The following is a 27,974-nucleotide window of genomic DNA, read 5'->3' as shown; positions in this document are numbered from 1 at the left end:
TATTTTTAACAGATAGCTCTCATTTTTCTCATATTCGTAGAGTAAAAGAACATCGAAATCCGATGAGAAACGAAGGAGATATGAATTTTTGAAGTTGGACACTGATTACTGGAAATCCAGTCTCGGAACTCCGAGAAATGCTCCAGGCTCTTAAAATTAAATCTCTGTTTGGTTTCTCGAAACTCCGAGAATACCCTCGGAGCTCCGAGAATACCCTCGGAACTCCGAGCAGTGTATTTGTTCAAAAAAATATAGCCGTTGGAGAGCCAACGGCTAGTTGACTATTTCACCCAGTTTTGACTGTTTTGCCCCCCAAACGGTCACATGGAGTTGGGACTTCATATATACCCATTCAAAGGGTCCAAAATACTAGATGAATATGCTCCAACTCTAAAGAACCCTAGAAAACTACTTGAAACTATTTTTGGGTTAATTTTCTCTCACCAACCTCTTGTACCCTGATTTGAGAAAATCATTTGAGATTGGTTTTGGCATTACTTGTAATCATCTTTGAGAGTGCATTGTGAGCTTTACTTTGTATTAGCCTATCTAGAGGCAAGCAAGCAACATCTTATTCTCTTCATTGTATTTGGCAACAAAGGGCGCCGTATTTAAGTGTACAAGGCGAAAGGAACGTCGTATTTAAGTTCCTTGGAAGATAGTGGATACCTCAAGGAGAGCAAACTTGAGAAGAGTGGAGTAGGTCTTGGGTTTAAGACCGAACCACTATAAAAGCTATTGTGTTAAAGCCTCTTGTCTCTCTACCTCCTCTTGATTGGTGATTGGTACACATCTCTCTTACTCTCTCTTGTAGGTGCTTTAATATTCATATCCTTGCTTGAGTAAGTGATTAGCACTTAAGTTGAAATTGCATATTCATCTCTTGCTAATTAAGCATCTGATCATTCTAATCAAGTTATAAAATTAACTAGGGAATAAAGTTTACATCATTACTATTAAGCTTAATTAATCAAACTAACTTAATTGAGAAAAGTTAAAACTAGGATAATTTTGGTAAAGAGTTTTTAAAGAGAATAAGTTTTTTAAAGAAACCCAATTCACCCCCCTCTTGGGTTGCCTAAATAGCTATCAACTTAAAGAAGAAATGATAATATAAGTTCGTGCAGTTATTAGTGATTTAGTGCCAATATGAGTAGCCTAAGGGGCCATTTGGATACGTGTATTTTCGAATCCTAGATTTCTTAAAATTGTAGTTGGGAGACAAGAGAAGAAAGAGAGCAGCCGTTGTTTCCTGGTTTCTAGCCTTTCTTTCCAATAGCAAGAGAGCTGGCAATCATCTCATGTTTCTAGGTTTTAGAAATCACAAGATGCAGGAGAGATTTCTAAAACCTGGTTTTCTTACTTAAACTCCAAGAAACGCTGCCGGGACAAACTAAAACCTGGATTCTAAAATCTTCGTATCCAAACGACCCTAAATTTTATGAATATCATTACAAATTAAGGTTTTTGATATTTGCAGTACCATATTTTGACAATGACATAAAGTCACCTTGTCTTTTCCTTTTTAATATGAGGTGGGATTTGCCAGGGACCATCACCTCGAAGAATAAGACAAAATCTGTTGAAAAGTGAGCCTATGTGGCTGTTCTCTAATGCAACATCCTTTTCGCAAAATGACTTCTGCGATGGTCCCTAGCAAATCCCACATAAGTTTGTGCATTTATCAGTGGCATGTTTTAACATAAGATGGTAGTTCAAATACCAGCAACCTATAAGATAAGAAAAAAATTAAACAAAGAAGTGTCTTATCAAATAGGAGTGCGGATATCATTTTCTAGTATTTAATGCATTTTGATATAAGATCGTCAGGTGAAACAGAAAGTTAAGAAAAATCAATCGAAAGAGATTTCGGTGTTTGTAAGCTGTCGGCGACCGGTTCTTCCGCCATTTAGTCCGGCGCCCAGGTGCGTTTCTCTCTCTATTTTTTTTTTACTCTATCTAGGGTTAGGGTTTCATAATTTCTCTCTGAAAAACTGTCTCTTTTGTTCTGTATATGCTCAACATCAAGGGTTTCGAATTTGGAGGATTTGTTTAAGAAAATGGAGTATCGTTTGGGGTTTTGTTCTTGGACAGATATATATAGCTGAAGAAAAACGAGAAAGAGAAGAAAAAGGTTTTGGCTTTGTTTGATTTTTAGGGTTTCAAACGAAGGAGAATGAGCGCGTCTAGGTTTATAAAGTGCGTCACGGTGGGAGATGGCGCTGTTGGAAAAACCTGCATGCTGATTTCTTACACAAGCAACACATTTCCCACGGTGAGTTCTAATTCTAGGGTTTTGATACATTTTGGGGCTGTTTGGAAAAAAAGGATTTTATAATTAAGGATTGTGAAATCCTGGATTTTGCAAGTTAAAACCTTGATTTTATAAGCTAAAACCTTCAGGATTGTAAATTCCAAGTTTTTTCAATCCTGAATCATAAAATCCATGTATCCAAACGGCCCCCTTTTGTTTGATTTGGTGGAAATGAATGTGGGATGTTTTTTCCTTTTTTTTTGGCATTCGAGTTTGGGTGATGTCTGGAAGAAAAGCCCCAAATTTTTAGTTTTTGTTTCCATTTACGGAGTCTGATTTGGGAGATTGATGTGGGGGGAATAAATACGCGTTTTTTAGTCTCTGTCAATTTCTTTTGCTTGATGTGGAAATTGTTCTGAAAAAAAAAAAAAAAATCCTCTTTTGTTAAGTTCTGTTGAAATTTCCTCTGTTTTAGGTTTTTGCAGTTTAGCCGTTGGATTTGGGGAAACTTGTGCAAGAAAAAAAATCTCTTTCTCAGAGTTTTGTTTGTTATGTTTTGGCTAGGTGAATGGGGGTGAAAGAGATGTCATTCTTTAGTTGAAGTTTTTGCATAAAAAATCCTTTTTTTTTTGGCGTGTGATCCAATTTTTAAGGTGTTGATTCTCGCTATTGGATTTGGCATCTGGGTAACGATTTGGCAAGGAAGCCCATTGATTGTGTGTGAAAGATCCAATATTTAGGGTTTTGATTCTTGCTATTGAATTTGGTATCTGCGTACGCAACGATTTGGCAAGGAAGTCCATTTGCATATTTATCATTTTCATGCTGTGATGGGAAACAGGATTATGTCCCAACTGTTTTCGACAATTTCAGCGCGAATGTGGTGGTGGATGGAAGCACTGTGAACCTAGGGTTGTGGGATACGGCAGGTCAAATTACTATCTGCGTTGTTGGCACTTGGGTCATTGTCATTTTTGTTTCTTTCAAAGAAATCTTATACTAGGTCTGGTGTTATGATTTTATGGAACAGGCCAGGAAGACTACAATAGATTAAGACCTTTAAGCTATCGTGGGGCAGATGTCTTTCTGCTGGCATTCTCTCTCATCAGTAAGGCAAGCTATGAAAATGTTGCTAAGAAGGTGAGGTATTCTTGTTTTCTTTCGGAATATTGGACTTTATGTTTTTAATTTCTTTGTATTATTTTACATTTAACCTTTAATGACATTTTTTTTCTTCTGTTTTACCATTCCAGTGGATTCCTGAGCTGAGGCATTATGCACCCGGTGTTCCCATAATTCTTGTTGGAACGAAGCTTGGTTAGATTTTCCCCCCTATCCCATTGATTCCTCACATTGTGTTCTTCCTTGTTTTTTTTTTTGGAAAATGATTGTGTTCTTCACTGTTACTGCTATGCAAATAAATATATGATCGCCTTCTAAGGGTCCGTGTAGGTGTGCAATCCAATTTCATTTTCGCTATCTTTTATTTTCTTGGCTAAAATTCGTGAGAATCTAGTCTAACATTTTGAAGTGTCCACGCTGCATTATTATGAGACGTTAAGTGTATACTTTTGAGCCTTAGACTTTTAATAACGGAGACTGGCTTTGGTCCTGATCTGGATGCAATAGCTACATTGTTCTTAGCCCTATTTTGGCTCCAACCAAGCTTTGTTCATGGGTAGCAAGGGAAATTTATTTTCATCTTAAACAAGGCTTGTTCTTAAGTTGACCTCTTTGTTTTTCGAACCTTTCATGGTACAACTTGTACTTCTGTGTAGAAATGTATAGCTTTAGGGGTAGAACAATTTCAAGGGTTCGGAAAATGTCAGGAAGCCAGATAATAGGTGTCTACCATCTGCAGGAAGGATATATAAACATGATTAGGCTTGAAATTACCTGCCTCCCGCCTTCCCCCTCTAACCGTATCGTGCTGAGTTAACTTAGTGAGTTTTGAGTCGTGAGTCCAAATGATAAAAAAAGGTACAGAAATTTTGTAAAAAAAGGAGAGGGGATTTGAAAGACTTGGAAGAATAGAGGATACTTTTGAATTTTCCTTTAATTGTTATGGATGGGAATCCTGTATTTTTTGTGTGAAATATGAAGTTTAGCAGTTGATTTGGGTTCTATAACATCACCTTTGTTAATACGAGGAACTTGGTGAATTCCTTCCGTCTTCTGATATGGTCAGCAATAGTCTCGTGTTATATTGATTCAAGGAATTCAAAGTAGATATGTTTTTATGGGTTCTATAACATCACCTTTGTTAATACGAGGAACTTGGTGAATTCCTTCCGTCTTCTGTTATGTTCAGCAATAGTCTCTTGTTATATTGATTCAAGGAATTCAAAGTAGATATGTTTTTGTCGTTAAAAGAAGTAGTAGATGTGTTTCTTTTTGAATTATAGAAGTAGATGTGTTGTTTTTTTCTGAGATGGTAGAAGTAGATATGGTTTGGCCGTTTGATGTCCAGTTTTTGAATTTTTTTGCCATTTTAGACTTTTGGTTCCACTTGGTTACTCAAAACAGTTCATTGCCACATTGTCACCTTCATGAATTAATTAATCAAGTTACGGTACGATATGGCTATGATTGATACATTTTGGGAAATCTCAAAATCCAAATGAAGGATACAGATTTGCTAGAGAAAGGAAAAGGGGAGTTGAAGTACAATAGGGTGCATGAAATATGCATTAGTGTTTTTCCTTCCATTAGTGCATGTAACATATGTGCATACTAATTTTCGTTCATTTCTTTCAGTAGGTTTGCCAAAGGGTCAGTTGACTCTAAAAAACAGACTCGTGACTATATTAGTTAAATGTCACAGAATATACTCATGCTGGACTCTCCAAAACACGCAATCTAACCATATTGGTTACGACTATTTACCGATCTGGGTACGCGTCTAATTGAAGTTTCTAGGTGCAGATTAACTTTCTGAAAACTACCTTTGATGCAATTCAGCTCTTTCATTAGTTACTTTTTAGGTTGGCATTGGAGCAATTTGTTTGTTTGTTTTTTTTTTTTTTAAAGGGTGGAGCTATTTTTTAATTGTGTCCTAGGCCATCTTGTTGCTCATGTATATTAATCCATTGATTTTTGAGCAAACTTCACAAGTTCTATGCTAAATTAATCACTCTTGGCATTCGAGGTTCATGGATATTCTGTTTATTCTACTACTAGCTATTGAGTCACCTTATCTTGATTTTTCCTCTGCAGTTTTGGGTTAAAGCTGTTTTTGCAGGTGTGAAGTAGATCTTAGTATTAAAGACATAATTAGTTAATTACACTATACAGTTATACTACACAAGTATTATATATTTTCAGTGCATGTGTAAGTTATCAAATTATTAATCCATTGATTTTCTTCTTGGACATGATTACTCTTAGTTGACAATTTCAATTGGAATGGCATAACCTGGTTTAGTTCGCGGACTTTGCCCATGGAAGCTACAAGAGCAGTTTTCCATAAGTTTCAGTGACAATTCATTGAAAACTTCACGTCAAATGGTTTTCTGGTGGTGTTCTTTTGAGTCAAATGGTGACTTCATGCAATGTTCATCGGCTGGTTATGCCCTGTTGATCTGGTGGTGTTCATACCTCTTGTTATTTTATTTGGACGGACTTTTGAAGTTTGCCTTGTGACATGCATGTAGTTTGAGTATTCCATCTAGTTATTATTGTTGTAGAGTGCTTAATCAATGTAATGATGAACACTAGTCCCTTCTGTCCATATAACTTCAATTATATGGTTGGAAAATTAGCACGTGAGTGGTCAGGTTTTTCTGACTTGTTCAGATAGTTAGAAGTTATTGCGAATTTTGGTTGGCACTTGGAAGTATGATTCTATATTATTGCTGATATTTTGTTTTAGTGGTGCTCTTACAATTTCTTTGTCCTATTAGGACCAAACTTCAAGGAGTGAACTTTTTATTCCCCCTCAACTCTTTAAGAGGCTTGGGAACACTTTCAATTGTCCCTGTCATTTTTTCCCTAGATTATGTCTGAAATTACCTACAAATTGAAGTGGAAGCATGCTTCAGGAGTTCTGTGCAATCGTAAAAAACCTACCAAGTTGAAGGGAAATTTTTATAAGACAGTTGTGAGGCTAGCCATGCTGTACGACTTAGAATGTTGGGGCACCAAGAAGCAGCATGTGCATAAGATGAGTATAGCGGAGATGAGAATGCTTAGATGGATGTGCGCCACACAAGGTTAGATCGAATTAAAAATGAAGACATCCGTAAAAAGGTGGGGGTGGCACCAATTGAGGAGAAGATGAGAGAGCACCGCTTAAGATGACAGGGACAAATCCAACGTAGGCCTTTGGATGCTCCAGTGAAAAGAAATGATTCGTGCCAAGATGATGGAGTAAAAAGAGGTAGGGGCAGACCGAAAACAACTTGGGTAGAAACAGTGAGGAAAGACTTGAGGGCTAAGAACATACCAGAGAACATTACTTTGGATAGGATAGAATGGAAGAAAATGATCCATGTAGATGAACCCGACTAGTGTCAGGATTAGACTTAGTCAATTTGAGCCGGGTAGATCCTTTCACCTTCTTCATGAAAATTTTGTAAAGGATTCATTAGCCGACCCAACTAGTTTGGGACAAAGCCTTAGTTGAGTTGAGTTGAGTATTATGTCTGAAATTAGTAGTAAAATTGGAATGCCAACTGTAGATACCTCATTTTGTCTTGTTTAACCCGACATTTGTCAGAGATTATGTGAGCTGATGATGATCAATTGTGTTTCCTTGAATATGCCAAAGCATCTCTTGAGTAGAGTCAAAAGACTGGAAGGATAACCATTTCGAAGGCAAATCTTGGAGATGCAAGCTGAAACATATTTAATTGATCCCATTTTTGAAATATAAACATAAGTTTTACACCATTCCATAATGCCTATTCAGTACTCTTCAAAATGGTGCAAAACAACACCTGTAGGGAACCGGTTTGGAAATTTCTCAAATGCCCGAAGTATCCCAGATTTTATACCAACGTTTTATAGCCAAAAGCTGTCAATTGACAGCGTGGGCCATCTGTCAGTAGCATGTCTCCCATGGATCGATGATTTGGCATCTTGATCGATGCCAAAGTCTGAAAGTTGTGGGACTACAAATATAGAAACCATCCAAACCACCTCCAGAGCTCTTATATCCAATTGGGATTCTTTCTAAACTTCGTTATTGCTAAAAACATAGTTTTAAAACTCCTCCGCGTCATCGTGGACTCCCCTAACTCGACTCCCTTTTCCGTTGGCCGCGTTCCGCTTTTTGCCACCGCGTTCCGTGTTTTGCCCTACAGTGTCTATAAAAGCTCCTTTGACTCTCCCAAGTTATGACCGCATCAACCTAAGGATTCAGCTGCGTTCTTGGCCGCATCCGTGCTGAGTCGACAAAGATTTTTCTTTGGCCGCGTTACACTCTGCATCCGTGTTTTTGAAAATTGGCTAAAAATAAACCTCTAGGAAGCTCTAAATTTGTGGACACCTCTAGCTTTGATAATCCCCCCCCCCCCCCCCCCCCCCCCACACACACACACACACACGTGCACGCGCACACCCCCACACCACCCACCACACTCACACACATCCAAAGTTATTAGAATTTAGAAATGCAAGTTTTCTTTCCTAAAAGTCAACTCTACGGTTCAAAACTTTCCAAACTTGCTCAAACTAGCATATGCATGAAATCTAGTTCCACATCTCTTCTTTAATTTCACCCCCAAACCCTAGACTCTATGAAATTGTTAAGTGGTGCAAACCTATAGCTTCGCGGATGATTTCCTGGTAATTTAGGAGCAATATATGGGTTTTAACCTAACAAGACTTCAACATGGATTTCCAAATCAGCATAGCCATATCATAGATAATCAAATACAATAAGGTTTTTCAAAGAAATGCTAAGCTTAAGAGGTCAACCGTCAATGAAACTATCTAAATTACCATCAATGAAACTAGGTTCATTCAATTCATGTTCCACAAATAATTCCCAAAAGAGAAAATGACTATCTTATGATTAAAAATAAGATCTTTATCAGATTTGTCCTAAAAAATCAGATCTGCAAAGAAAATTGATGGGGCCCATCCTATGATTTGTGGACACGGACATGAGTGTCGCGTGTCGACACTGACATGGAATGTCAGACACAGCAAACCCCCAAAATTTAGAAACGGGGACACGGCTAAAATAGAAAGTATATATAATCATAATTTGTTGATACGGATTCGTGTGTCGAGTTTCAACACAGATATGCGTTGTCTGACATGGCAGCATCTAAAAATCTAGAAATGGTGACACATACATACAGATAAAATTATTGATTATTACACAAATACGTGTCCACGCGCCCACATTAACTCTAACACTCATAGCAATACATTTAAAAGTGTCCAAAGGAGTGTCGACATGGGTAGACACGCGTCTCATGTTGAACACGGCAGGACACGTGTGTCGACAATAAAATCAAAGTGTCGGCTAAATCATAGGGCACATCCAAGATGACATGGAGAATGAAGGAGTTAAGAAGATGGGGACCATTGTTAATGTTAAAATGGTTTAATTAGTTTTTAGAATATTATTTAAGTCTTGTTGAAACCTAGGGGATAGTAGAATCTTTTCCCATCAAAATTACTTAAGTTCTTTGAGTTATGGGTGTTGTAAATAGGCCCCACATATGTATTACCAAAATTTCAAGTTGGGGTAGTCTTTTAGCTATTAGAGGATATTTTAGTCCAAAAGTGTTAGGTTTGTGTTCAGGATTTTAGAGCTTTCTAGTTCTCTTTCTTTCCTTTTTACATATTTAGCTTCAGGACACCTTTTCTTTATGGGATGGATGATTGAATAAAGATTTTGAAAAAGAAATAAAGATTTTGAAAGCTTTACTCTTGTGTGGATGTGATGTCTACTTTTCAAGGTGTGGCGCCTTGATCCCTTTGGTGTGATGCCTTGGGGGTTCCCTTCGAGTGATGCCTCGGGATTGATAGTGTGATCTAGCATAATCTTCTTTTGTCAGGGTGTGAAGCTTTGAAAACCTCTTTGGTGTGATGCCTTGGATCTTATTGGAGTGATTCCAACCAAACTATCTTGATGCCCCTTGGTGTGAATGCCCTAGAAAAACCACTTGTGTGAGGCATTTGGTTCCATTAGTGTGATTCGAACAACTTTTTTTTGAATGGTGAAGAAATATATATTTTTTGAATGATGAAGAAATATCTTAAAATCGGGGAAGCCCCAAGACCGAGGTGGCCAAATACATGATAAGAAAGACAACAACAACACAATCTAAGATAAAAAGAAGTCAAGGCGGAAGAAAAAACCATTCGTGTGAGGCATTTGGTTCCATTAGCGTGATTCCTACAACTTTTTTTTTGAATGGTGAAGAAATATATTAAAATCGGGGAAGCCCCAAGGCCAAGGTGGTCAAATACAAGAAAAGGACAGTACAACAACGCAATCTAAGATAGAGAGAAGTCGAGGCAGAAGAAAATCAAACAACTTCAAGGGTGTTTGCTCGACTCCAACAACTATTCTTTCTATCCGATCTTGGAATTAGTTTTGTTTTCTATTCAGTCCTCCCTTTATCTTCGATTTCATTTCTTGGTTCTTTCTTTCGTTCCCTATCAGTTTCATTAGATCCATAAATTTCGAGCGTTATGATCATTTTCTTATTGATAACCCCTAAGCAAGCCTTGGTACTGTTCTAAGAATTTCATATAAGATGTGAACTATCTGATCTGTTCATCAATTCATGGGTTCTTCCAACTTGCTAGAAGTGACTTTGTTAACCTCAACCAGTCCATATCTTATATGATAAAGATCATATAAGTTATGGACTGGTTGATCTGTTTCTTGGTCTTGCATGGTTTGATGCTTACTAGCTTCCATCTTGGTCGCACTCTAGTCGTTTTAAAATTAGGGGTAGCAGGTACCTTTCATCATCGTTCTAAATGTCGGTTGAACCCAGCACGAAACAATGGACATGTTTCTGTTTCCATCCCCACGGTAACGAATTATTCGGTGGGCATGTATAGAATGGGGCAAGGGCAACATTTGGTTATTTCGACCGAAACCCTACACTTTAGTATGTAAATTACATAACTTTGGTCAACATGTCTAAATTTCGGTTATAAGTGCATAGAAAAGCTTGTGTTTTTACTTTTTTGCTTGCCAAGTGCTTATTTTATGTGTTTTTGCTTGTTGTTACAATTGTGGTGCAAATGCATCAACTAATTGTTGATTTGATACATTTGCACATGGATTAGTGCATGAATTTTCATTTTTCATGGATTTGTTGTTTTGCAAATTGGGAAAAAGTATATTTTCGATTAAAAGCTAATTATATATGCATGTTCACTTCTAATTTTTTTTATATGGCCAGTTCTTGCCCAATCTACAATTGACAAAGTCATATTTTTTAATTTCAAAAATTAATATTTTATTTATTTTCACTAAAGCTTTCTTTAAAAATAAAAAAAAACCTATATTTTTTTACCATTCAAAAAAAGAGAAAAACCTATATTTTTGAACTACTCATCATATATGCATGTTAGCTTCTAATTGTTTATGATGTTGTTAAATCATTTCTTGCTTATTTGATGGTTTCTAAGCGTGTATTTGTGCTTTTTTTTTAAATTAGTAAGCGTGTATTTATGCTTATTATAGTGTTTCTTGAAGTTTCATATTAAACTTTCATCATTTGCGTGCATTTCCATAAATTTATGTGATTTTATAGGATTTCCACCAAAATCTATGGTTGAAACCAATATGTTTCCATTTCTATGGCGACTGACAAGCATATCAAAACCGACATTGAAAACCTTGTCTTTCATAAGATCAAAATAGAATTGGATGAGTTCGATGAAGGGGATTGGTACTGCGATGAATGTGCTTATCGAAACTTCAAATGGAGGCGGTATTGTCGTTGGGAAAAACAACACAGTTGGAAACTTGTACCTGAAATTATGCCCCCAAACTCATGGAGATGGGTTAAAAAAGAAGAAAGCTCTAAAAGGGAGACCAGATGATTGGTGTTGCCTCTCCTGTAAATATCTTAATTTTAGCTGGAGAGACTAGTGCCGGAGATGTCGTATGGAATTACAGGATGGGATTCAGCCTTTAGGTAAATAACCTAGTAATCTGGGTCTTGAATCGGATTCTAATGAAGATGATCGTTGGCCTGACTCGGGGGCGATCTCCTTACTCCCTTGGGAAGGTACTCCGGCCCTCTCTATCTCGGGAAAGGACGTGGAATCAATACTATCTTCACTTAGAAGTTGCCTAATTGGGAAAATAAAAGATACGTGTGGGACTCTTCATGAACTATGGTTATGGGCCAAGAGAGTCTGGAATCTCCCCCTCCTATCATGCCCATGTCTTCTATCAAAGGACAAACTCTTATTTATCTTTGATTCGGAAGCAGAAGCTACAGGGATCTTGGACAAAGGTAATGATGGGTGGGATGCCCAACTCCACTCCCTTCTCCCATGGCATAAAGACTTCTCTCCAGGGTTGGAGGAATTTTGGGTCAGGTTCTATGGCATTCCTCTTCATGTATGGGCCACATCAACAGTTCAAGCTCTTGGTAATCTTTTTGGTCGCGTACTAGAAGTAAGAAAGCCACAACCAGTGTATGACCTCCGTATCTGCCAAAATTCTCGCTCCGTGGTGGAAATTCCTGCCATCAAGTTCAGATATCTGGTCAAAACTACATAATTGGCATTGAACCTCTGGATAGTATAGGTTCAACGATTATGTACAAGATTCTACCCCTATCAGGTTCTGGCCCCTTGAATCTTGGTCTTCAGAACCAGGAAAAGTTTGGATCAGCATTGGAAGGTCTACCCGTTCCTTCACCGGAACACCTTGGCCGGGTAGCCGTTGGACCCTCGGGGCCTACCCCATCGATTTCAAATTTCAAATATTCTGCCTTGCCAGAAATGTCTCCTGCTTGGGGTACGGATTACTCAGTCAACCCTAGTACGGGGAAAGGGTTGAAGGTGAAGGGAACACTGCTGAAGAGCCGCCCAGGGCATGCCAGTCATTTTTGTTCTTGGTCAAGGAAAGGACACTTTGCATAGATAAGGAAATATTTAGGCATTGTTAGAAAGTGGACTACCATATCTCTTTCGGAAAGTTGTAAACCTACATTTTGGGAGTGCAAGGAAATTCTAGCAAAAAATGGCTGTTGCAGAATTTCGTAGGGGGTCCTTGCTCAGGGCAAAGGAAAAAGTAGGGCCCTCATTGGATACAATTCCAGAAATAGTAGAAGCACCAATATCAAAAGATGAAAGTTTTGGTAAGACCGCCCTACGTCGTAGTGTCCTTGTCTATTGTGGATGAGGGGTCCTCCAATCTGGTTTAGCCTTTTGGTTTTGTGTGGGTGGGGTGCAGGGAGTTTAAATTTCTATTGAAGTACTGAGTATAAATACGGTGTGCTTGTGGCTTTAATCTCTCGTAGAGTGAGAAAAGAAAGAGGGATACTTATGGCTGGCTCGTAGCTCAAGTAAGATATGGAAATATCTTAGAATTTAGAATACCCAAAGGAAAAGAAAGTTTAAATCTAGTCTCCTCGGGGTTGGCGATTGATTCGACAAGTGTCTTTTTTGTGCAAAGTTATTAATTTGACTAGCCTTGTTGGGAAAGAAATCTAAGATTGTAATAATTGTTTTCTCGAGAATGGTCGTGGGCCCAAGGATACGAAGCTTAGGGCGGCTTCATTCTATTTTATTTATGTAAGGGGTAATGAGGCTAAGAATATCTGGTCTATTGGTATCCTTCAGAAAAGGTAAATAAAACTTAGTGTTTAAGAGAATGGATTCCTCTTCGTCTTCTTTGAACTCTCGAACTTATAAGAGATTACAGAGGGAGTTTCCCGATTGCACGGAGTGGGTTTAGCATCGCCGGTGGGCCCGTAATTTGAAATACACTGTTGAAAAAGCCTTGTGGAGGCTCCCACTGTCCCCGAACTAGTTAAAGGAATTATCAAACGGCAACAAAAGCTTTTTCAGGAGGATTTTAGGCTCGTTGCGGAAGAGTTTTTCCCATTAACAGGTACTTATAATATAAAAGATATATGTATACCGGTTTACAATCTGCCTTTCTTCCAAGGATGTATGGACTATGCGAACAACTTGAGACTGATAGAATGGGAGGCGAAGCAAATTCTTTGCATCCGTAAAATATCAGAACTGATAGCAATTCGGATGAATCCAGTAGAAGAGGTTCCATACCTGCAATTCGTCTCATATATTTTCTCAGAAGATATGGAATTGGAATTAGACATTGGGATTCTATTGATGGAATTGAGCACCTATGCGTGAAAGTCTTGAGCTTAGTTAGTTTTGGTGCTTTGATTAAAAGGTCCGTGATAGATGGGTTTGGGTACCTGGAAATTAGCTCCTGATTGGATGAAGAAAACTGGAAGATGGCAATGAAATAGAATGAGATCTTATGGATTTTTTGGGATCTTAGTTTTGGTTGTTCTAGAATGAGATTTTTTGGGAATTAGTTTTATGAATGAGATTTTATGGAATTTTAGCTTGGTTTTGGAAAAGAAGGTGGATTTGGAAGCTCTGGATGGTGGGCGAAGCATTGTATTTAAAACCTAGGTTCCTATACTGACAAAATGGCATGGAGGATTTAATAGTTTCTGTTTCTGGCTCTTGGTGATTCAGGGTATACCCTGAATTTCCCTATCTGATGCTTATGTAATGACACGTGGGACTCCTGGTCCCTATTGTAACTTTCATAGTATCAATAAAATATGTCATCTTTAAAAAAAAAAACCTTGTCTTTCATGACCACCCATTCATGCACCTTGTGACCCAAGGAAACATGCTGACTTCAGACATGATTAGAAGGCGTTTGTTAATGCCAAATTTCTCCTTTCTTTGTTTGCCTATGGTGCAAATGGGCAATGGCTTGTTTACTCTTACTCCATTGTCTCTTTACATCATGAATTTATGCATGCATTATTTTTTGAAGAGATTCAACATTATTTTAGTAGTAGTAGATTATTTGGTTGCTGTCCCATAGAAGATATGTTGAATAGAAATTCCAATTTTTTCCGGGGGATCACCTAAGATGGGAGTTATTTGGTAGTGGTCCCATGGAAGACATATGTGAGAGGAATTGCAATGTTGTCTAGGAGATCACCTAAGTTTCTTCAAGTTTAAGTTGGGTGTTTTTGGGGCTTGCATGACCAAGGAATTCAAAGGGTCGAGTTATTAGGGCTGGATGGCCAAGGAGTTCAATCTTGCTAAATAATTAGCTTGATTTTTAATCCAAATTGCTTACTAGGTAGGAGGCTAGTGTGCAATTTGATTGGAACAACTGTTGTTACCTCTGTCAATGAGTTGGACAAGGAAGATGGGGTCCTTTGTCAGAGTAGGATGCGAGAGAGGGAGAGAATCACGGAAGAATACAATAGGGTGATACTTCAGGTAGAGCTTTTTTGGAATCGAAGATTAAACTCTATATGGCTAAAAGGAGATATAAATAATTCTTTTTTGAATGGAATGCTTCGTGCAAGAAGAAGAGGTAACATAATCCTATCTCCATTCACAGATGATTCGAGGTGTGACAATAAGGAAGTTATCATTGAAGAGGTCCTGAATTTCTATAAATCTTTGTTTTCTTTAGGGGACAATGAGTTACCTGCCCTTGATGGGATAGCTTTTATCAGTTTGATCAGAGGGACATCACATTGCTGGAAGCTGAATTTAGTGGAGAGGAAATCAGGGCTGATTTATTCTCTCTGAAAAGGGATCCACCCTCAGGTCGTGATGGCTATTGCCTTGCCTTCTTCCAACTGTGCAGGGAAACTATGGAAGGAGATCTAGTGTCTTTCTTTGAGGCTTTCTATGAAGAATTAGAGTTGGATATGATTACGAGGGCGGCCTTTATTGCTTTATTTCCAAAGAAGGATGGGGTTGATAAAATTTCGGATTTTTGTGTCCTAGTAGTCTGGCGAGCTACGTTTACAAGTAGGGGTGTCAACGGATCCACTTCGGATCGGATCCACCTATGTCTCAGTCATGATCCATTCAAATCCCTTATCGGTCGAATCGGATTCGGAAAGTTCTTCGGATCCTACTTTCCATGTCTCAGTCACGATCCATTTCAAATCGGAGCGTCCATCGGAGTGTCCTAGTAGGTCCTATCCTACTTACGTTGTACACAGTTAAAATTCTTAAGAGGGCGAGGGCGAGTTGCAATGGTGATGAGCAATGGATTAGAGACTTAAAGTCAATGGTAAGAGAAGGAAAAGAGGAGGCTGACTCAAGACTTGGGACATATGAATGACAAAATACTGAAATTGAAATCGCTTGAAAAATAGACATGACTTATTTTAACTAAATATCCTTGAAATAATACTTACTGTTATAAAATTTGAAGGGTATTTCCATAAAATAATATAATGATATCGGATTTTGGACTGTCCCGCGGGCTTTTAATAGTTGTCTGGATCCGATCAGTAATTTTTTCGGATCCTATGATCGAGATCCAAAATATGTCCATGGATCCTAATAGTCTGTCTTGATCCTATCAATTAAACTTCGGATTCGCGTAGTCCATCGAACTGTCTGGATCCATTGACACCCCTATTTACAAGGTCCTGGCAAAAGTTCTTGCGGTTTGGTTGAAAAAGGTTTTGTTTGAACAATGTAGTTTTGTACAATCGAAGTGCTTTCATTCATTGTATATAGATTCTTGATAGGTTGAAGATAGTTAAAGAGTTGGTGGAATAATTTATTTTTTGAATCATAGTTGGTGGAATTATGTAATGTTAATTAGATCAAAGGCGTGGTTTGCAAATTAGCTTTCATTCATTATATAATCTTTTGGTTCTCCATTCTAACCAATGGCTTGCAACATGGTTTCTTTAAATCCTCTCGCAGCCGGCAGGGTGATCTGTTGTCATCGTTTCTATTTACATTAATAATGGATTCTTTAAGTACAATGCTTGACAAGGCTAGGAGAGGAGCGGGGCTCTTAGAGGGCTTTGAATTGGGTCCACCGGGGGTGAAAATCACGCATCTTCAGTATGTTAATGACACTTTAATATTTAGTAGTGTAGAGGAAGGTAAAATCATGAAGTTGATGGCCTACTTCAATGTTATTAGATTGTGACTGAGAGGAGTGGGGCTCTTAGAGGGCTTTGAATTGGGACCACCGGGGGTGAAAATCACTCATGTTCGGTATGTTGATTACACTTTGATATTTAGTTGTGTAGAGGAAGGAAAAATCATGAAGTTGAGGCTGCACTTTGATGTTATTGGACTGTGACTGGTCAGAGAACCAATTTCAGTAAATCGATTATGATGGGCATCTTAGTGACGAGGAGAGGGACATGTTAGCTTATTAGCTTGAATGCAAAGTGGGACGACTTCCTAGCATGTATTTGGGTCGTACTTGTGTGTTGGGAGACCTAAGAAACAACTTTGGGACCCTATCATAGAAAAAGTGGAGAATCGATTATCTTTCTAGAAGACGAGCCTTCCTTCTCTTGGAGGCAGGATCATGTTGATCAATACTGTTATGTATAACCTTCCTATATATTACTCGTCTTTGTTTAAATGCCCTTCAAATTCCCTGTTGGCGCATTCAATGCATTGAACAACTCCAATGCAATTTTCTATTTGCTGATTTGACATATAGGAAGAGATTTCACCGTGTAAAGTAGGAGAAGGTTTGCCGGCCATAGAAAGCTGGGGGCCTAGACATTCAAAACCTAAAAGCCATGAATAGTGTTATTGGGCAAGGGGTTGTGAAGATTCAGTGAGGAAAGATACCAGTTCTTGACAAGGATGATTGCAGTCATAGTTTTAAATTTTCACTGAAACTGACGAAATGACCGAAATGTTTTCGTTTCCATCCCCACCAAAACACATTGAAACTAAAACGCATAGTGAAACCAAAACCGCAAGTGTATTAGTGGTATAATATACTAGCATCTGTTACATAAGTATATTTATATTAATTGCATGCCGAAATTGGCTTATTTATTATGTATAAATATTTATAGGAATTACATGTGAATTGTGGTATGTACTGAATTATCAGACATGCGCGGCAATGCATGTCACTAGGTGTTCGATCCTGTTAAACTGTCATGGGTGGGTTTTTTTTTTTGCTTATGTGATGACCTTTGAGTGTGTATATGTGCTTATCGTAACACTTCCTAAAGTTTCATATTAAACTTCAATCATTTGCATATGTTTCCATACGATTTCTTAATTTGACAGGTTTTTTATTGAACTTCCATCTAAAACTAACGTGTTTCCATTTCCATCACGACTGAAATGCATATAGAAACAGAAACCTTGATTGAAAATGAAATATAAGGCTATCTTTGGTATCTGGAATGCGCTAGACAAACAGGAATGAGGGGGGTCATGATGTGGAGAGATATCCTGAAAATTAAGTTTCTTTTTTTTAGGGCAATTTGATCTAGAGTTTTGAAAGGAGATCGAATGCAGTTCCGGTTTGACCCTTGGAGCAATGAGATACCCCTGAAAGATTTGTTCCTTAGCCTTTTCGTTGTGGCGAAAAAACAAGAGATCAATATCAAATATTATTTTGAGGAAAGTGATATATCCGCGCCTTTGAATTACTTGGGACACCCAGCAGCAGGTACGTGGCAATCAGCACCATTGAATCCTTCTGACGCGAAGTACATCAGCCCCTCTGCAGTCATTGATACACTGCTGTTTGGTGTCCCAAGTAATCAAAAGGGGGTAGAGATATTACTTCCCTATTTTAATCGTGTTAATGCATGGGTGGATTGGAAGGTCGAATTTCGCAGGAGCTTCTTTGATTGGGAGCTGGTGGGTGGCATTATTTTGGGTCTCAAAATGGTATTTTCTGTCATCTTTCAACCGTCGTCTTATGCTGTGTGTGCCTTCCTCGCCTACTTGGATGATTTGGAGGATTCCTGCACCTGCAGCTTGTGTGTGTTCAGCTGGTCTGCTGATTTGATCAAGGTTTTAATGGTAGATCACTTTCATAGCTATGATGCTACTATAGTCGATTACTATGCTTTATGCCTTAAGGTGGAGGAGACTGTCGATCGTACATTCAATTGTATTGTAAATCTATTTGATATAGTTTTTGCTTTTCCAAATAATTTTTTGAGTTGTTTGAACGATGGAACTTTTCCCCTTTGGTATTGTGGGGTAGGACTCTATGGAGCTTGGCCCTTCTGGCAGTAATCTGGGCAATTTGGAAAGAAGGAAATATGTGTGTCTTCAAAGTTGAACTCATATCCAGGGAAACTGGACCCAGCTGACACGTGTTATCTTTTTAGATATGAGAGGTATGGCTAAGTGGGCCTTCTTTGGCTCTATTTAGGTTAAAGGACGCGAACGAGGCGGAAGTGTGAGCTTTGACTGAATGGGATCTGTTTGGTGGATTCCAGTGACTTAGTGGAAGGCAACTCGCTTAATATTATCACGCAAGGGAGCTTTTCCCTTTGGGGATTTGCCAATGCGGTTGAGGAGATCCTGGACCGGATTGAGGGTCATTCCATGATATTTCGGCATTTTTGACACTTGGCAAATAGTGAATAGTGAAGCCGATCGGCTCCTCGAATTTGGAGGATAGGCCACTTTAAAGATTTCTTATTTTCCTATTGATGCTATGTTTGCTTTTGCCATTCTCTTGATTTGGCGTTTATTTTAACTATTTCGCCCCCCTTGCTTTGCCCTCTTTTTTGATTAAAAAAATAGTTGCCATTCAACAAAAAGTTAATTGAATAAACACTCGTCTCATTTCTGGTTTTGTTGTTGGTGCTTTCTGCCTGCTCATCTCTTATTTTTTCACTTTGGGTTTTCTTATGCACATAATTACAGATATTTATGAAGTTCTAAGCTTAAAAAAACTTTAGTGTATTTTATGAACTTGCAATGGTTCTGTTCACAGATCTCAGGGATGATAAGCAGTTCTTCATAGATCACCCTGGCGCAGTCCCCATTACCACTGCTCAAGTAAGAGCTTGTTACAATGGCTCAAATACTACTTTACTATGTTCAAATGCGATAGCTTGTAAGTTTACTTCATCTCCAAGTATATATGGTAATCCCTTACCTTTCTTGTTGTCGATGTTAGGGGGAGGAGCTGAAGAAGCTGATTGGAGCTCCTGCCTACATTGAATGTAGTTCAAAAACACAGCAGGTATGCATGTTTTTCCCTCAATTGAATGAGCTCCTGCCTTTATTATTGATGTGATTTTGGAAATTTCATGGTTTATGCAGAATGTAAAGGCGGTTTTTGATGCGGCCATTAAGGTGGTGCTTCAGCCTCCTAAGCAAAAGAAGAAAAAGAAGAGAAAGTCACAGAAGGGCTGCTCTATTTTGTGATCAAAGAATAGGAGTGTTGACCCACCAGCTATCCTTCCAGTCTCTCTTTGATGAAGTCTCTGTTTGATGAAGCAGGTCTTGGTGTATAGTCTCTACTGACAATGTTAGAGCTCTTAAAGCATTAGGTGATTTGTTTTGCTTTCTCTCCCTTGTGATCATCTATGGTCGACATTGGTGACATGCAACTTTTCTGGTGAGATTATTCTCATATTCACAAATGTGAGAAAGATCCCCCTCTGAAACTATTTTCCGGTGAGATTCATATTATGTATCTTTATTTGATTCATATTATGTATCTTTATTTAATACTGCGAAGGCTTGGCTATGTTGCATTCCTATTCTGTATGCTTGTCTTAAAAACTTTTGCTGGGACTCACTGGATCATATTCACTGAAATTCTAGAAGTCACGCATTATGTTAACTTGCTCCTCTGTATTTACCAACTTCTGTAATTTAAAACTGGTGGCCTCCATTTATCTGCAACACACAGATACTTGCATCAATCTTTTGCAGTCAGCCCAAAATCAAACTAATCCTACTTGTGATTATATGATGTTTAACAGTGTTTGCTGCATGTGGGGTTCATTCACAACTAAATCATTCTACTTGTGACTAATTGGAATAATTCTTATACCTATTTTTCCTACTAATAAGTAATTGGAATAACTTCTCATTGATATGATATGTCTGTCTTTGTAAACAATCCAAAACTAATCCTACTTGTGATTATATGATGTTTAACAGTGTTTGCTGCATGTGGGGTTCATCCACAACTAAATCATTCTACTTGTGACTAATTGGAATAATTATTCTACCTATTTTTTTTACTAATAAGTAATCGGAATAACTTCTCCAAAACTAATCCTACTTGTGATTATATGATGATGTTTAACAGTGTTTGCTGCATGTGGGGTTCATCCACAACTAAATCATTCTACTTTTGACTAATTGGAATAATTCTTCTACCTATTTTTTTTACTAATAAGTAATTGGAATAAATTCTCATTGATATGATATGTTTGTCTTTGTAAACAATCCATGCCACATAACAGAGGGAACAAATCCAAAGAGCCTTTTTGCTATAGAACAAGAACCCATCTGTAAAATATAAAAAATCTGATCAAATCTCTTTTGATGCTATTGTTCTTGAACATGGACGATTACGAGTGAAAGGTAAAAAAAGGTGAGAATTAAAGGCAGATAAAGGAAGAATATTAGAAAAGCTAAAGGAAGAATGGCCCTTTATATGGGCATCAGTGGGCCAAGAATTTTTTCTCCTTTTGGGTAGTTGTAATGAAAAGTGGAGCTTAAAAACTTAGCATCCCATTCAAAGCTGCCTTAAGATTTTTTTTCTACTTCCCATCCTACCAATGCAATTCACATTCTTTTTTGCTTTTGGGATATTTCATGCTTTTGGGATAGAAGTTGATATCCGACTTGGGCTTATATGACATGCTATCAAATGCACAGTTCAAAAGGAATAAGTAATGACATAATAATTCTTCGGCCATCCGATCTATGTTATGGAAAGATTGGTGTTTAAGGCTCTGGTTATTCCATGTATGGCAAAAATACATTAAATGGGAGATGATCTCAGCAGAATCATGTTTTAATTGGCTTGTGAGAGCTTTTTGGTAACAGAATAACCTTTTGACATCTCTTTCAATACTAAAAGACGAGATACTTTAGTTGAAATATCAAAACATGGTAGTGTTGATATTATTTCCCTAAATTTTTTATAATTTATGTGTGAATGGGATAAAAAGGAAAGGGAAACGTGCTTCGATATTAAGCGGTCCTAGATTGTCTTTTCTTCTTTAAGTGGCTTGCCAAAGCGTTTTGGGACAGCCTTTTAAACACTTAGGGGCCGTTTGGATACACGGATTTTAGAATCCGGGATTTCTTCAAAATTGTAGCTAAGAGACAAGAGAAGATGCAGACTAGCTGCCGTTTTTTACTTGTTTTTACTTCTCGTCATTCTTTCCATCAGCAAGAGAGTTCTAGATCCTCCCATATTTCCAGGTTTTAGAAATCTCAGGATGCAGGAGAGATTTTTAAAACGTGAATCTCTCACTTAAAATCCAAGAAACGCTGTCAAGATAGCATACAATAGCTTGATCATGAACCCTCTTTTACACTGATTTCAAACTAAAACCTGGATTCTAAAATCCGCATTTCCAAACTGCCCCTAAAAGACAAGAAGCTTCGGTGGAAATATAAAAAACATGGCGGTGCTGATATCATTTCCCAAAGGAAAAAAGTTTTTTCTTTCAATTCCTTAATTGTCATCGCTAGTTTAGCAGATGGTAGGCAAGTACTTGTTCACATACTTGTTTTCAGTGAAAAACAGCAAATTGTCCACCATTGTTTAACTTTTGATACTTGACTCGCCACTTTTGGAATCTATACCCCTGAGCCCACTTCACCTACAGCCTCAGAATCATTGGCCCCTCCCTTTTCCTTCCCTATTTACACCTGCATTTGCTGAATATGGGCAGCTTCCTTATTTCCCATCCAGCCTCATATAGAATCCCTGTCTTACACCTCAAGAATTCTCTCAAAGATTGTTGGGATGGCGTCGAAGAGGATCATCAAAGAGCTCAAAGAGTTGGAGAGAGACCCACCAACTTCATGCAGTGCAGGTATGAAGAAGATATAGTTTGAAGTTGTTTAAACAAGATCAAAGATTGGGTTTGTTTGACTGGTTTTTAAGTGTGGAGTATTAATTTCAGGACCTGTTGCTGATGACATATTCCATTGGCAAGCAACCATCATTGGACCCAATGACAGCCCCTACTCCGGAGGTGTTTTCCTTGTAACCATCCATTTCCCACCTGATTATCCTTTCAAACCTCCAAAGGTAACAAACACCCACCTTCTTTCTAGACTACATAACCCTTGTTTTCCTACTTTCTCTTGCTATGTAGATATACAAATGTATGATTATCATATTCATATTAAAGTAGTTATTCTTGGTAGGGTTTTTTTCATATCCTGGGGCCTACAGTGGGGTTACCTAGAATCTCTGATGGGTGGGCTGGCCTTGACACGTATGGTTGAATGATCCATGTTCAATAGGCATGTTGAAAAAACGAGAAAAAAAAATATCACAAGCAAAAATAAAATAGAGAAATTGAGACACATATTGATGTGGTTCGATAGTGTGCTTATCAGCTTATGTCTATGGACGATGAAGGATCCTTTCATTCTATTTGTGAAAAACTGGGATTCTAATTTATCAACCTCACCTTAGCTCTCTTGATTTGTTTTCCACAGAAAGGTGAGGAAAGGAAACTGATATCACAAAAAATACAATAAGATGCGTTCGATTGTATTGAAACTCAACGGAAATTTCCCAACCATCATTTGGACCTAATGTGATAGTCTAACATGTAATATGGGCCCACATAATATATACACCAAAAATTTGCCCAGAATAAGTGGGGTCTAACATATGTTTTATAATCTAAAACTTAAATTAAGAAAATTACAACTACAAAAATAAGGAAAATAACCTCGACAAAGGAACATGATAGACTCAATGGTGTAGGTACAACCTGGAAAGACACTTCTTCGTGCGAATCTACCACGTTTTGACGCATAAACGCATTGAATCATTATTCTGCCTCCTCCTTATTGTTATACTAACAGTAGATAGCTCCACTATAACGATTAACTTGGACTTGCCAAGTGTAAAATATGCCACTCACTTGCCCCAAAACAACTTAATCTTTTCTTTTCGCCATTTACTTGTAGTGGAACAAGTAGTCATTATTGAAATGCAATAACCACATCAGAACATGTAACAATTATCATCTTTCAATGTCATTACTAGTCAAATTGTACATAAAAGTATTCATAAGTTCATGGTACAAATAAAAACACACATCCATAGCAGTAAAACTACATAAACCGACAGTAGTTTTCATAAAAAAAACAAATACTTGAATTTAAAAAAAACCAAGAACCATAGTAACTAAGCAATAGCATGCAAATGGATTGGTCAAACCAAGATCGATGGTATTTTCTCATACCATAGTAGTAAGTTCCATGTAGAGCAATCAAATATAAGTATTATTTCATACATCAAAGTAGATTGTTCTAATAAACATGACAATTGATCAAGTTTATCACAGAAAATAACTATATATAAATTGATTAGTAACAATATATAAACTGCATTAGCAAGGAATAAGGCTTTAAAAATCTTAGAATTATATCTCTCTCAAAACTATTAACAACAAAAATACTATCTATGATCTGTTTTCTAAAACTTACTAGGAAAGAGACAGATTCAAACTTTTCATTCTATTACTCTATTTTACATGTTTATCAATTCAATTAGTCCTATTAAATGAAAACATAATGGAAATATGAAATAGTAAAGTATTTTTAAAACTTTAAAAAATATATTAAATTGGTGCAATAGTACGAACCTTTTTGTTTGGCTTCCTCCAATATCTCATTTTCATTTAAACAAAATTTCAATAATAACCTAAGATGCACATAAGAAAACAAATATAAAAGTTAGAACATTTTGGCGTTAATAACAAAATCTATATAGGAATATATTGTAAGTGTAAAATGACAAAATAATTTAAACTATTATAAATTGCCTTAGAGCAAAGTAAATTGCCTAAATTGTATCATATTATCAAGCCTCATTCCTCTTCTTGTTACAACCTATGTGAAAGTAGCACATATATCTATAGATGGAATCACATTGAAAGAATGACTTTATTTCCTTACCACATTTTATGTGTGTAGTTTATAGTTTTTTTAAGGGCCTACAGTAAAACTATCTTTTATGTGGGAAGACTCACAACATTTGATGTGTTTTTTATGGTTTTTTTAGAGGCTTACAATAAAAGTAGCATTTATATGAGTTGAAAGAAATAAGTTGGTTTACTCACCACACTTGTGTGATTTTATTGTTATTTGAAGTTGCCAATTAGCTAAAAAAGTTTTTTCAAATAGAATCCTATTTGTAGAAAATAAGACATATAGTTGCAAAGTCATACCATTCCAAAAAAAGTTGCAAAGTGATCATAAGCATTTCAACCAAAAACAATTAGTGAAATTAGATTTCTACACTTGTATCGATAGAATTTTGTATACGAGACAAGATATATTGGGTGAGAGACCCATTACTGGCTATTTAAATCTTCAGAAGTGAAACTTATATATATATATATATATATATATATATATATATATATATATATATATATATAGAGAGAGAGAGAGAGAGAGAGAGAGAGAGAGAGAGAGAACGGTTTCTACACAAGTGTAGATAAGTTATCTACACACTAGCTTAAAATACAGTGGAGGCCCACATTGTTTGGGTGATCCAAACCATTCATTTGATTGGCCCTCACATAGATAGGGTGTCCACAAAAAATCAGCTCCATAGGATCATCCTAACCCTTCAAACCATGGAGGCAAAAAATGGACAGATTTGTGAAGGTTTTATACACGTCCATTTTACCTCCACAAATCGTAGGGTTGGGATGATCCTATGGAGCTGATTTTTTGTGGACACCCTATCTATGTGAGGACCAATCAAATGAATGGTTTGGATCACCCAAACAATATGCCATCCACTGTATTTTAAGCTAGTGTATAGATAACTTATCTACACTTGTGTGTAGGAACCGTTTTCTCATATATATATATATATATATATATATATATATATATATATGAGAAAACGGTTCCTACACATATGTGTAGAGAGTTCTCTACACACTAGCTTAAAATACAGCGGGGGGCCACATTATTTGGGTGATCCAAGCCATCCATTTTAAAGGCCCTCACATAGATAGGGTGTCTACAAAAAATCAAATCCATAGGATCATTCCAACCCTACGATTTGTGGAGGTAAAATGGATGTCTTTAAACCTTCACAAAAATGGACGTACAATCATTTTCCTCTCTCTCTCTCTCTCTCTCTCTCTATATATATATATATATATATATATATATATATATAGAGAGAGAGAGAGAGAGAGAGAGAGAGAGAGTGTGTTAAGCTCACCAAACTTATGGTGCGCTTAAGCGCCCAATCACATGGGTCCCACATTTTATGTGGTGATCCAAACAATTCATTTGCAAGGCCGTATCATAGATAGGGTGTGTACCAAAAATCAGCTCTATAGGATCATCCTAACCCCTCCATTTGTGGAGGGCAAAAATGGGCAGATTTGTGGACAAACAATGTCTATCCATTTTGACCTCCATAAATGGATGGGTTAGGATGATCCTATGGAGCTGATTTTTGGTAGACACCCTATCTATGTAAGGGCTTTCAAATGAATGTTTTGGATCATCCTAACAAAGTGGGCCCCCATGTGATTGGGCGCTTAATATATATATATATATATATATATATATATATATATTTTTTATTTTTATTTTTTTTTTTGAAAAACCCAAATAAGGGATTTAGGCTTCAAAAAAATAGGTTTAGGCTTCAGAAGATGAAAAACCCAAAACTCACCAAAAGGAATTTCTTCAAAATAGTTTTTTCTAAAACTTTGCAATGTCGAAAAACTCAGCAAAGGGGTTTTTGAAAACCCTGTTATGAAGAAACCCAAAACACCGAGTAGAAGGCCGATTAGCAGTAAGATAAGCAGAAAACATATGATGATGAAGAAAATATCACTGAGTCGAAAATAAAAAAACGAGAAAGGGCATACGCGAACAGTGCCTCTTGAAAACAAAAACAAGAAACCCTATATTGAACTTCTAAAAAAATGAAAATAAAAAACCCTAACGAAAACCGAAAACAATATTTTGATCTTCTCTAAAACGAAAACATAAAACCTTATTTTGATCTAGAAAGTGAAAACATAAAAACCCTATTTTGATCTTCTCCAAACGAAGACTAAAAACAGAAAATTTCCCCTAAAAACCGTAACCCTAAATCAGGATATACACACATATATTAAAAAGTGTACAATGCAAACTTGATGAACAAACAACAACAAAATACAAGGCACTAGAAGGCAAGACAGAAGCTCATCCCTTGGAGCTAAGATCACCTGATCTTAGGCCCTATTTGGATTGCAAGAAAATATTTCCCACTAAATTATTTTCCTGGGAAAAATTTTCTTGCCTCAGTTTAGAGGAAAATAATTTGATTATGATTAATTTAGAGGGATATCATCATATATTGATTAATTGAAGGACTAATACAAAATGAAAAGGGTTGGTTCAAGTAATTTTTTTGTATGTGTAAAAAAAAGTTACAAAATTTTAGAAATAATTTTCATTTCCAAACTTTTTCAGAAAAGTCCTGCAATCCAATTAGGGCCATAATGATTATTGTACTATGGCCTATCAACTGTGAGACCCACAATTTGGACGGTCTAGATTCTCCAATTAATCAAGAACATAATGCTTTCACTTGAAATTGTGTGACAATAAAAATGCTTTTATTTTTATTTTTATTCTATGTCATTAAAAGGTCTCTATGGAACTGATTAGAATAATTTCAGTTTCTCTCTTCTTCAAACAACAATCCAGAACTTAATTTTTCTTCTCAACTTCTCTAACATTTCATCCGAAAATGCTATCAGGTTGCCTTCAGGACTAAAGTTTTCCATCCAAATATTAACAGCAATGGAAACATCTGCTTGGACATACTGAAAGAACAGTGGAGTCCTGCACTCACCATATCAAAGGTAATATTTTGCATTCACTATTAGAATCCTTTCTCATTTCACCCCTACTTTCAAAATTTTAATACCTTCTATCCATTGATAGAAATCTGAATTGTTTCAATGATCTTTCAAACTATGTAGGTTTTGCTCTCCATTTGTTCACTGCTCACAGATCCAAACCCGGACGATCCGTTGGTTCCCGAGATTGCGCACATGTGCAAAACCGACCGATTCAAATACGAATCCACGGCTCGCAACTGGACCCACAAGTTTGCAATGGGCTAGAACTCAAAGTTCATGCACTTTTCTACTGAGTCTTTCATATTTCAATCTTTCCTTAAATATGTTCTGAAGCCCCTTTTAATTTTCTTCTTCTTATCTTACCTCTTTGATTCTCTCTCTGTCTTTCCAGCTACAGATATGTAGTATAGAGTCTTGTGTTTTGGCTTTGTTGAACAAATGAAACCATCTACTATGAAGTTTCCCAGCTTTTTAAAGATTTTTGGGCCATATTTGCTAAAGAAAACTCTACTAATATTTGCACTACTATGTTTTGATAATAAAACAAACTCCCCTTGTCTCTTGCTTTTAATTGGCTGTTGAGGGCTTTTTGGGAAGCGAAGTGATTACTTAGGAGTTAGGACACCGAGCAGCAGCAGTGTATCAAGAACTGCAGAGGGGCTGATGTACTTCACGTC

The 27,974-nt window shown here is 37.1% G+C and overlaps 2 protein-coding genes across 3 annotated transcripts; both read left to right on the top strand.

Moving 5' to 3' along the window:
* The first annotated feature begins 1,770 nt into the window (after positions 1-1,770).
* LOC143854712 (rac-like GTP-binding protein ARAC3) lies at positions 1,771-20,033 on the top strand. 2 transcript variants are annotated; one of them, XM_077364807.1, is made up of 8 exons: positions 1,771-1,925; positions 2,095-2,275; positions 3,096-3,183; positions 3,285-3,394; positions 3,508-3,571; positions 19,176-19,240; positions 19,362-19,427; positions 19,508-20,033. In XM_077364807.1, exons 2-8 carry the CDS (start codon positions 2,177-2,179, stop codon positions 19,610-19,612), a joined length of 597 nt encoding a protein of 198 aa, XP_077220922.1. In that variant the 5' UTR covers positions 1,771-1,925; positions 2,095-2,176; the 3' UTR covers positions 19,613-20,033. The 2 variants fall into 2 exon arrangements, with proteins under 2 accessions (XP_077220922.1, XP_077220923.1); XM_077364808.1 differs by having other exon boundaries at positions 1,776-1,925; positions 2,030-2,275.
* Positions 20,034-22,095: 2,062 nt separating this feature from the next.
* LOC143854713 (ubiquitin-conjugating enzyme E2 28-like) lies at positions 22,096-27,773 on the top strand. The gene is made up of 4 exons (XM_077364809.1): positions 22,096-22,254; positions 22,345-22,472; positions 27,193-27,297; positions 27,418-27,773. The coding sequence occupies exons 1-4, from the start codon at positions 22,185-22,187 to the stop codon at positions 27,559-27,561; spliced, it is 447 nt and encodes a 148-aa protein (XP_077220924.1). The 5' UTR covers positions 22,096-22,184; the 3' UTR covers positions 27,562-27,773.
* The last annotated feature ends 201 nt before the right edge of the window (positions 27,774-27,974 follow it).

This window comes from Tasmannia lanceolata, unplaced genomic scaffold, assembly GCF_043159265.1.
Source record: "Tasmannia lanceolata isolate RefF3 unplaced genomic scaffold, GAP_Taslan_0.1 ptg000020l, whole genome shotgun sequence".
In the NCBI taxonomy this organism is placed as follows: domain Eukaryota; kingdom Viridiplantae; phylum Streptophyta; class Magnoliopsida; order Canellales; family Winteraceae; genus Tasmannia; species Tasmannia lanceolata.
Note: the sequence above shows the minus strand (reverse complement) of the source record. Positions and strands in the feature narration are given on the sequence as shown.

Bases quoted from the DNA above. Each gene is read 5' to 3' on its own strand.
- LOC143854712 (XM_077364807.1), top strand. From the start codon at position 2,177: ATGAGCGCGTCTAGGTTTATAAAGTGCGTCACGGTGGGAGATGGCGCT. The intron at 2,276-3,095 runs GTGAGTTCTAAT...GATGGGAAACAG, and splicing joins CAAGCAACACATTTCCCACG to GATTATGTCCCAACTGTTTT. The intron at 3,395-3,507 runs GTGAGGTATTCT...TTACCATTCCAG, and splicing joins ATGAAAATGTTGCTAAGAAG to TGGATTCCTGAGCTGAGGCA.
- LOC143854713 (XM_077364809.1), top strand. From the start codon at position 22,185: ATGGCGTCGAAGAGGATCATCAAAGAGCTCAAAGAGTTGGAGAGAGAC. The intron at 22,255-22,344 runs GTATGAAGAAGA...TATTAATTTCAG, and splicing joins ACCAACTTCATGCAGTGCAG to GACCTGTTGCTGATGACATA. The intron at 22,473-27,192 runs GTAACAAACACC...AAATGCTATCAG, and splicing joins ATCCTTTCAAACCTCCAAAG to GTTGCCTTCAGGACTAAAGT.